The sequence below is a fragment of the Carlito syrichta genome, unplaced genomic scaffold (genome assembly GCF_000164805.1).
Source record: "Carlito syrichta isolate Samal-C Ts95f unplaced genomic scaffold, Tarsius_syrichta-2.0.1 Scaffold308077, whole genome shotgun sequence".
Lineage (NCBI taxonomy): Eukaryota > Metazoa > Chordata > Mammalia > Primates > Tarsiidae > Carlito > Carlito syrichta.
Genome location: NW_007252173.1, coordinates 41,108 through 51,448, shown reverse-complemented (window position 1 = coordinate 51,448; position 10,341 = coordinate 41,108). Strand labels below are relative to the sequence as shown.

Here is a 10,341-nt window from a genome sequence, read left to right as displayed (position 1 = left end):
TCAGTGTGGTTTTGATTTGCATCTCCCTGATGATTAGTGAGGTTGAGCATTTCTTCATGTGTTTGTTGGCTTCTCGAATGTCTTCTTTTGTGAAGTGTCAGTTCATATCCAGTGCAACTTCAGAATAGCCTGTTCTTTTAATGAGCTTGAGGATGTGGGCTCTGCTGAGATCCTCCTCTCCTTTCCCTGTCCCGCCTCCTCTTCGTGTGAATCATGCCGTCTGGGCTCACCCTCTGACCAGAGCTTAAGCTGCACAAGGTCAAGAGTGGCTATCCTCCCAGAGCATTTTCAGGTAACATCCAGAGCCTCCTCTCAAGTGCCCACAGCATCACTGGAGGTGAGGGTAGCCTCAGCAGGAAGGATTAGAGAGCATTTGTTAAACAGAATGGGTGCAGGGAGGCACCCGAAATCAGATAGGCTCTTCCCCTCAGGGATCCTTATTTGGGGTTGCTGAATGGCAATGACCTTCAGTTGCAGTGGGGCTGTGGAGGCAACATGCAGAGAAAGCAGGAAGAGTCGGGGCACCGTTTCCCCCGTCTGGCCTCCAGATGGCCCAGAGAGAACAGTGTCAACGTCCTTTCTCCAGTCCTAGCCCATAGCCACTGCTTAATCCTTGGACCCTCTTAATTCAGGGCTGTGTGAAACGAGAGCCACCTGGACCTGACTCTGGGGGTCCCCTCTGACTGGGAAGGCAGACTGGAGAGAGACTGGAGGCCACAAGGGAGGCCTCTGTGAAGAGAAAGGCGTGTGATGGGGAAGAAAGCCAGGTGGAGAGGACAGCTTGAAGCACAGCAGCAGGAATCTCCTCCTGCTACGCCTCTCTGTTTTCCTCCCACCTCCATCCTGTCCCTGTCACTCTGTGTGGGGTCTATGCCCTGGGTCCAACCACACTTCTGCAGCACTGCCCATGTGGATACAGCCCTGGTTCCCCTGAGCTGCAGCCTGGTATCCCCACAGAAGCCACTCCCTTCCCCTTCTCAAGAAGTATGTGGAAAGTGCTTCTTTGTGCCACCTCCCGCCCTCTCTGCTGTCTCTGCAGCTTCTCTTCCAGCACGCCATCTGTCCTCCGCATCTGTCATCTCTGGATTCTACTCCAGCTGCCCTTCTCGCCTCCATTCTTCCTGCTCTCTGCCCATCTTGACCTCATCAGCATCCTCACACACCCTGTGCCTCACAGCATCAGGGGTTTCCATAGGTGCCAGAGGAGGCCCACTCGTCCTTGAGTGACCCAGAGGAGAGCTGGCTCCTGCTTCCATGTCCAGTCCCATGGCGCTGACATGCCCTTTCCAGCAACCAGGTGCTTGGTGGCACACAGGGTGCATCCCAGGCTGTCTTCAGGCTGCTTCCCTGTCCCCACCTTTCCAGTGACTGCTGCAAGAAGGGATAGACACTGCTGCAGAGACTGTGCTGCGATCTCTCATGCTGTGACCAGCAGTGCCATGCTCCATCTCAGGGAAGGATGAAGTCCTCCTCGTCATCAGTCTTAGCAGGGGTCTGTCCTGTAGGTGTGTGGACAGGCTGCCGGGAGTGGAGTGAGTTGGGGTGGTGCTGGCTGCCCCTCAAGTGTGTGCATGCTCCTGGAGGGTGCGTGCTGTGGTCTGTGTGCATGTCTGCTTTTCCTCCTCCTTATCACTAATCAGTCTTGCATAACTATCCGGCTCTGCTTCCTGCATAGGGGCTATCGGCATGTACTATCAGGAGCTGCAAATGGGGCGAGAGGGCATTGACAGCCTCCCCACACCCAGCACTTTCTGACACCCAGCCCCTTATCTCCAGCCAACCTCTGGCTCCCCCAAGGACCCTGGGGCTCTGGGCGCACACCACAGGCCTGGGACCCTTGCCTTTCTGGGGACACCTTGGACAAAGAGTTTAGGAAGTCCCTCTGTTGCATGGACACCTCGCTGCCATCTTCCTCCACTTTCCTGGGGCAGAACCCTAGGATGGGTCTTTATTTAAGGAGACAACAGGGAGAGAGTATGTATGGAGGTTGGTCATGTGACCCTGGGCAAGGCACTTCCCCTCCTTGGGACTCAGCTCCTTTTCTGTGAAGAGGGACAGTCTTTCTCCCTCAGAGCTGTGGTGAGAACTAAAGTAAAAAATGCATGTTATAAAGTTGGCACAAGGTGTGGCACCAAAGAGCGCAGTAAATCTTGCTTGTGGTGGTTGTTGGGAGTGACCAACTACCCCAACCCTGACTCCCCTGCGAGATGGGCCCTGGGCCCAGGAACAGGGCTGGCAGAGGACAGCAGTCCTAGAGAGAAGCCTTCTAGGCTCACGTGGAAACCAAGCTGAGTCAGCGTCCAGGACTCACCAGGAGATCTGAGTTTGAGGGCACATCTTAGACACTGCAGCCATGAGTCTTTGGTTAGTCAAATGGCCTTTCTGAGCTTCAGTTCTTATTAGGAAAGCCTGGACAGTGGTGTCTAGCCTCTTCCTTTCTTCCTTCCCTCCTTCCTTCCTTCCTCTTTCTTTTTCTCTTTCTTTCTTTCTTTCTTTCTTTCTTTCTTTCTTTCTTTCTTTCTTTTTCTTTCTTTCTTTCTTCCCTTCCTTCTCTTTCTTTCTTCCTTCCTTCCTTTCTTCCTTTCTTTCTTCCCTTCCTTCCTTCTCTTTCTCTTTTTCTTTTTGAGTCGTAGACTCACTCTGTTGCCTAGGCTGGAGTGCAGTGGCACACTCACGGCCACTTTAGTCTCGAACTGCTAGACTCAGGTGATCCTTCCACCTCGGTCTTCCAAGTAGCTGGAACCACAGGCATGCAGCACTATGCCCGGCTGATTTTTTGGGATGAGATCTCGCCATATTGCTCAGGCTTGTCTTGAACCCCTGAGCTCAGGCCATCCTCTCACCTCTATCTCCCAAAGTACTGGAATGATAGGCGTGAGCCACCACGTCCAGCATGCCTGGTGTCTTTCATGGCACATGGTGAGGGTACAGGTGGTGACCAACTCAGTCCTGTCCCTTGCAGGTTGGACCTTGGAGAGCAAGGCCCTCAGGCGAAATGTGGGCACCTGGTTCCTGATCTGTACTTGCATCTGCGCCTGTGTCTGCCCTGGAGTCTCTGTCCCAGGGAAGAGAGAAGGTGAGGGCTGGGCACTAGTGTCTGTATGGAGTAAGTGGAGAACGAGGGCACGGCTGGGGGACAGAGCTGTCTTCTGTTGAGTCCCTGGGGAATGGTTTTGGCCCAAATTGTGCTGGGACATGTTCTCCAGGGACAGACCTGGACCTCAGTCCCACCGATCCTCATCTCCCCACCCTTGTCCTCTTGGCACCTCTCTGTGCTTGGCCTGCTGTGTAACATGGGTCCAAGCTCATCACCTCCCAGGCCTCCCTGCCCTGCCCTTCATTAATTCTCCTGGCATCATTCTCTGGTGACAGTCCTGTTCGGGTGTCAGCTGTCAGACCCTCCCCCACATCCTGGCTGAACTCTGGAGCACCCACTGTGAGCTCCCAATGGTCCCTGTCCCCAGGGCCAAGGGCTGAGACTTTCACCTGCCTCAGCAACAACATCCTCAGGATCGACTGCCACTGGGCCACCCCGGAGCAGAACCAGGGCTCCAGCCCCTGGCTCCTCTTTACCAGGTGAGGATGGAAGGCCGGGCCCACCTGGACCAGAGACAGGAATGAGGGCAGGGTTCCCCTGACAGCAGCAGCAGGGGCTGGGAAGGTGAGGTGTTCCACAGTGCTGACACATGGCCTTCCAGCAACCAGGCGCCCGGCGGGACACACAAGTGCATCTTCCAGGGCAGTGTGTGCACTCTGGTGCTGCCACCCGAGGCAGTGCTTGTGCCATCTGACAACTTCACCATCACCTTTCACCGCTGCGTCTCTGGAGAGGAGCAGGTTGGCCTGGTGGACCCGCAGTACCTGCCCCGGAGACATGGTGAGCAGAAGTGGCCACAGATTGGGGCCTGGGGCCAGGGTGCTGCTGCCTGTGGCCCCTGTGGCCCAGAGTGTTCTCAGTCCCTGTCAGGTGAGATCTGGGATGGGGAGCAGGCAGAGTCCCTGGGAGAAGAGGGCCCACATGGTCATTCCAGGGTCAGGGCTTGGACAAAGGATAAAGATGCAGGGCTGTGAGTTGGGGCAAGGGCTGCAGTTTGTGTCACTGAAAATGCACTTCAGTCATAGCAGAAAGGATTCCCATATGACAAGACTCTGGGAAGAACTTCCAGCAGCAGATTGTGAAAAAAAGGGACAGCAAGGTTTGGAAACTACTGTGTCTAGCTGCAGGGGCCGCAGGATGTCATTGCTGTCCCATCCGGGGCTTTTCTGCATCAAGCCCCCATAGATGTGTCTAGTCTGAGAGGCCCTTGACTGTGCCACTGGGAACCTTTCAGAACCCAGCCTGGGTGCACTGAGTGACACACCCAGACCCGCGAAATTCTTTGGTCTCACATGGCCTCACTCTTTTCCAGTTAAGCTGGACCCTCCCTCTGACCTGCAGAGCAACATCAGCTCTGGCCACTGTGTGTTGACTTGGAGTGTCAGTCTTGCCTTGGAGCCGATGGCCACCTTCCTCAGCTATGAGCTGGCCTTCAAGAGGCAGGAAGAAGACTGGGAGGTAACACTAGGACTGGTTTCTCCTGAGGCCTCTCTCCTGGGAGTAGTCACCTAGGGCAGACTCCTCATGCTCCATGGGGAGATGGCAACTTGGAACTTGGCAACTTGGAGGGTGGGAGGGACCAGAGCCAGGAGTGTATGTTCATGCAGACGTGTTTGCACACACATGTGTGCTTGGTGTGTGTGCATGAGAGTAGGGCATGAGTGTGCCTATGTCTCTGTGTGTGCATATGTGTGGTGAGTATGCATTTGCGTGTGTATTTATGTGTGTGCACAAAGATGGACTTGTATGTAAGTGTACACGAGTGTGCCTGTGCCATGTGGGTTTTTTTTTTTTTTTGAGGTGGAGTCTCACTCTGTCACCCAGGCTGGAGTGTAGTCGTATGTTCACAGCTACTCCAGTGTCGACCTGCTGGGCTCCGGCGATCGTTCTGCCTCAGACTTCCAAGTAGAGAGCTACAAGTGTGTGCTACCATGCCAGGCTAATTTTTTTTTAATTGCCATGTTGCCCAGGGTGGTCTCGAATCCACGGGCTCAGGCAAGCCTCTCGCCTCGGCTTCCCAAAGTGCTGGGATTACAGGCTTGAGGCTCCGTGCCCGCCTGCCATGTGTCTATAAATGTGAGTGTGCATATGGTATGTCTATGTGTATGTGATTGTAGTGGGTGTGGTGAGTGTGATTCTGTGTATACACATGTGTGTATGAGTATACTTGCAAGTGTGATGAATGTGAAGGTGTGCCTGTAGACATGTATGCATTTATGTTTGTGTTTGTGTGTGAGTGTGCCTTGTGTGGATGTATGCGAGTGTGGTGAGGGTGCTTGTGTGTGAGTGTGCTCTTATGAGTGTGAGTGTGCCTGTGTGTGGACACAGGTGTGTCTGTGGGAGTGTGTTTTATGTGTATGTATGCAAGTGTGTTGAGGGTGCCTGTGTGTGGACATGAGTGTGTTCGGGTGTGAGTGTGTCCTGAGTGAGTGCACCTGTGTGAACATGGCAGAGGTGAGTGTGGGTGTGAGTGTAAGTGTGAGTGTGTCTTATGTGCATGTGGATGTGAGTGTGGATACGGGTGTGTCCATGTGAGTGTGATTCATGTGAAGCTGTGCATGACCCTGTGTGCATTCTCCAGGGCCAAGGGACCCTGCCTGCCCTCACCATCTGCTCACTGTCCCCACCCCACAGCGGGCCCGGCTCAAGAACCACATTGTTGGGGTGAGTCGGCTCAGCCTTGAGGCCTTCGAGTTGGCTCCCGGTTTCACCTATGAGGCCCGGCTGCGTGTCCAGATGGCCCCCCTGGAGGACGGCATGCTGGAGGAGGAGTGGTACGAGGGCCAGTGGAGTGCATGGAGCCTACCCGTAAGCTTCCCTTCCCCACAGAGACCAGGTGGGTGCTGCAGCCACTGTGCTTCCAGAGACCAGGCTGGACCCCCCTCCCCCTGCTCATCTCACCTGACCCTTCTGCCCTGAGGTGGCCCTGCCCCAGTTGACCTACTTCCCCCGGAGGTCCAAGGTGTAAGAAGGAGACAGACACCTGCAGTCCTGGGGCTTCCTGGGACTGCGTAGCCAGTGGCCACCCTTAGGATTGAGGGTGGTCTGGGCTGCACACCAGGGCCGGCGCTTCTTTCTGGAAGCCAGATGTGACCTTAGTGTCTCTTTGTGAGGACTGGGCTGACCCTGGTGCACAGTGGTCCTGGGACAGCTCATGGACCTGGGAACTGGCCGATGGGAAACGTGAAGCCCAGGAGTGTGACTCACCCAAGATCCTTTAGTAGGCATGATGCACACCTCTGAGGCCCATCACAGAACTTCCATGCTGGATCAGGACACTCACTGTATCCCTTTGCCATGTGGGTTTGTGGGAGCCTCCTGGCATACAGGCTGCTCACATCCCAGAGCCCTTCCTGCCTACAGGCCCCCCGATTCCATCCTGGGGGCGGCCAGACAGTACTCTTGTTGCTGTGTCCATCTTGCTTCTGCTGACCAGCCTGACCTACCTCCTGTTCAAGATGTCACCCAGGTAGGTAGCCAAGGTGTGTGCGTGTGGTTGTGTGGTGAGTCTGTGCATGTGTGAGTGTGTGTGGTAGTGTGTGTGTGATGGGTGAGTGGGTGCATGTGTGAGTGCGTTGTGAATGTGTGTATGCATGTGTGAATATGTGGTGAGTGTATGAGTATGTGTACATGTATGTGTGGTGAGTGCATGTGTGTGTGCATGTGTGTTTGTGTGTGAGTGTATGCATGTGGGTGTGTGTGGTGAGTGCATGTGAGTGTGTGTGCATGTATGAGTGTGTGGTGGGTGGGGCATCGAGAATGCACCTCCCTTCTCCCTTCCCCACTCCATTGTCTGGTGCCCGAGGGGGAGGCTTTCTAAGTCTCTGCCCTGGGGCAGTGTGGGATTCTCAGGTTGCTGGGGGAAAGTGAAGAGGGATGTGTGGCAGGGGCCAAAGATGAAGGTAGCCTGGCCCCAACCACACCCAGCATTGCCATGACCGAGAGACCCAAGATCCTCACTCCTGCCTCTGGAGGTGTTTGGCGATTTGCTCGTTGGCTCACACACTTTGTGAAAGTACCAGTGGGGAATCTGGTGTGTGTAGGACCCTGTTCTCGTTCTGGCAGTGACCTTAGAGAACAAGATGAACAAGGGCCTTCCTCGAATAAGCCATCCCATGTCATGCGTCTCATGTCAGGTTACAAGAGGGAGCACAGGGGCCATGTCCAGCACTGGGGAGGATTCGAGGAACAGGGTGTGGGGAGGGGGGTGCTGGGCGGGGCCAGGTGGAGGGTACCAGCTTCTTCTTGGAGTGAAGGAAAATCTTACAGAGTGTGAAACTGTGATGCAGTCTGGTCTATGTGTTGAGAGTGGACTGCTGGCACAAGGGGAAATGAGGGACCTGCTGGGATGTCCCCAGAGACACAGTTTGGCTTGAACTGGAGAGAGCAGTGGAGATGGGGCAAGGTGGAGGGAGCTGCCAGGTCCTAGGAGGAGACACTGAAGGGATATGTGGGTGGCTGAGATATAAGCGGTGACCCTGAAGTGTGGAGTTGGGGTCAGCCCCTGGATCAGGTTGGTGAGGCTGGGTTGGACCTGTTGGGTTGGAGGCCCAGGTGATTTCCTCATGGGAGGACCAGTAGAACCTGGGCAGGCAGGTCTGGTGCTCAAGGAGCTGTGGGATGGGGTGGGAGCCAAAGACCTTCTGACCCTCTGTGGATGGCAAAGGTGTGATCCTAGAGGGGCTGGCTCCCTCTGTGGGCTGAGAACACAGTCGGTCACTCTCCATCCTGAACCCACCGTTGCAGCTCCTGCTGTAAAGGACCTGTGTATTGGTATAAAATCAGTTCTGTGGGGCTGATGGCCATGGAGGCCACAGGGCACCCAGCCAAATCCCGCCCAGGAGCGGGTTTGGATGCAGCGAGAGGGAGAGAGGCAACGGCAGGGATGAGGTGGGCGGGTCACCTGCTGGTGGCAAGGATGCTCAGGTCCCTGCAGCAACCTCAGGCTTTCTGGAGTGGGGCCTTGGGAGGAGCCCCTACGTGGGTTCCCACAGGCCTCTCACTGTCCTCTCCTCACCTCAGAGTAAAGAGAACCTTCTGCCAGAATGTGCCCTCCCCAGCAGCCTTCTTCCAGCCCCTCTACAGTGTGCACAACGGGAACTTCCAGGTTTGTGCAGAGGCCCCTGCAGGGTGTGCGAGCAGGTGTGACCCAGAGGGCCCTGCCCAGGATGTCAGCTTTGATGAGGCTTTGGGGCCAGTGTTGGGGACTTCTCAGTGCTTTGAGCCTCTTTTGTATTACAGTGGGTTTAAAATTATACTCTGTCTCTCCAGTGGGCAAAAATATGTTAGCTTTCTTTTCCATTGCCAATTTCTTTTTGTTCTCCCACGTCCACATCCATTTTTGATGGAAAAATTCTTCATGACTTATCTCTGTCTCTCTGGTTTACAGCTGAGGCAGTTACTTAGTTCCAGATGCAAGCTGTGGGGCCATCTGCTCCCACTGTGTGTCTCACCTCCTTCTGTAAAGGTGTCTGTTCTGTGGCCATGGGGAAGGATCTCTGGTGCTTGTGCTGCCCTTGGGGCCCTCACTGGCCCCTCCTGATCTCTCTGGGTCGCATGCTGACACCATGGCCGAGGATTGGGCTCTGCATTTCCCCTTTTGTAGACCTGTTGGGCTCCCATGGGCCACACGACAGCAAAAACTACTTGGGGGTCGCATCAGACCCACCTTTGCCTTCTGGGCTGGTAGTTCATGCCTCATGGATGGAAGGAGGGGAGAGGGAGAGTACCAATGGATGGTCTCTGACTCCCTGCCTCAGGCTACTTATTTTGAGGAAGGGACAAGATGAGGTGCTGGGCCCTCCCTGGGGTCTGGGCCAAGATGACCCCTCTCCCCCAATCTCTCGTCTTGGTGCCCCAGGGCTTTCCTGGACGCTGTGTGGCAGAGGTTGTCTCCTCCACACAGTATCAGTTTATTATGCAGAAAAATTATTTTCTCAATGATGAGAAAATAATTTTCAAGATTGTTGTCCAAAAATATAATTTGAAGCTTCTTTCCCCAGGGTGGCAGATGTGCCCACCAAGAGCCAGGGCAGCTGAAGGCAAAGGCTGAGTAGGGCAGAGATAGTGATTAGCTCCTGGACTGTATCATCTGGCTGCAGGCACTGGCCCTTCCTTACAGAACCAGGGCACCGCCAGGTGGGAGTCTCTAAGAAGCAGTGTAGTGACGGAGGATGTGGTGTGGTGGGTGTGGTGCATTGGGTGGAAGCTCCTGGCCCCACCAAGGGAACAGCTTCCTTTTGGAGGCAGGCCTCCCATGGCTCACCCCACAGAAGGATTCAGGTCTGCTGGTGTAAGCCCAGCGCTTCAAATGTTGCCAGTCCCGACAGCATCTCCTGTCTGTGTGTGTGGGTGGGGTTCACGTGAGACACCCAGTCTCTGTACCTGCTGTTAGGTCCTAGGGAACAGGCTGTCAGGGGTTTGCTCTGCCCTCGGCACCTGTCACCATCTGTGCCCTGGTTCAGCCTGCTGTGAGCACCAGGCCCTGTGCTGGGGGAGTGGTGAGAGGTCTGAAGGGACTTAGGGTCCATGTTGAGGCTGGGCTGGCACATGGGGGGAAGAATGTTCTGGGCACAGGCTTGGCTTCTGGGTGTGGATGTCAGGAGGACTTCATGGAGAAGGGAGGCTGGGCCCACTGGGGAGGAGGCCACTGTTCTCAAGGTGAGTCCTGAGCTCTTCCCTCCTCCCATGCTCTTCCAGACCTGGACAGGGGGCCACAGAGCCAATGTGCAGCTGAGCCAGGACTGCACTGGAACCATGCAAGAAACCTCGGAATCTGGTGTACAGGAGGCCATAGCACTGCTCTCTTGTGGCCCTGTGGGCCCCTGGCAATCCACGGGCCTGGAGGAGGAGAAGGAGGGCACTGGGACCAGCCTCCTAGGGAGCCCAGGCTTTCAAGATGTGCTTCCAGCAGAGTGTGCAGGGCAGGGGACACAGCCACCCGCCTACCTGCCACAGGAAGATCTGACCCCCACATCTCCTGTGAGGCCAGCTCTTCCAGACTCAGAAGATGGCGACAGTGATTACTGTGCTTTGGGCTGCTATGGGGAGCCCCAGCCCTTGACCTTTCCAGGAAACACACAGAGCTGGGACCATTCCTAGCCCTGGCCTTTTCAGCACAGCCCAGAGACCCTGCAAAGGGGTGCCTGGGTGGTGGCTGGTCACAGACAGAGGCGCAGCTGCATAAGGACCTGCAGGGCATGTTGCTTCCTCCTATCCTCAGCAGGGCTCGGTCCTGAAAGTTC

The 10,341-nt window shown here is 55.4% G+C and overlaps 1 protein-coding gene across 1 annotated transcript in view; it reads left to right on the top strand.

The window, feature by feature from the left end:
- Positions 1 to 10,335, top strand: part of LOC103267225 (interleukin-9 receptor-like) — an 11,376-nt gene extending 1,041 nt beyond the window's left edge. The window contains 9 exon segments of the mRNA XM_021715936.1: positions 2,963 to 3,076; positions 3,465 to 3,576; positions 3,699 to 3,877; positions 4,410 to 4,555; positions 5,732 to 5,933; positions 6,461 to 6,566; positions 8,120 to 8,204; positions 9,797 to 10,268; positions 10,271 to 10,335. Of these exon segments, the coding sequence (XP_021571611.1) occupies positions 2,963 to 3,076; positions 3,465 to 3,576; positions 3,699 to 3,877; positions 4,410 to 4,555; positions 5,732 to 5,933; positions 6,461 to 6,566; positions 8,120 to 8,204; positions 9,797 to 10,268; positions 10,271 to 10,335 (1,481 nt within the window).
- The last annotated feature ends 6 nt before the right edge of the window (positions 10,336 to 10,341 follow it).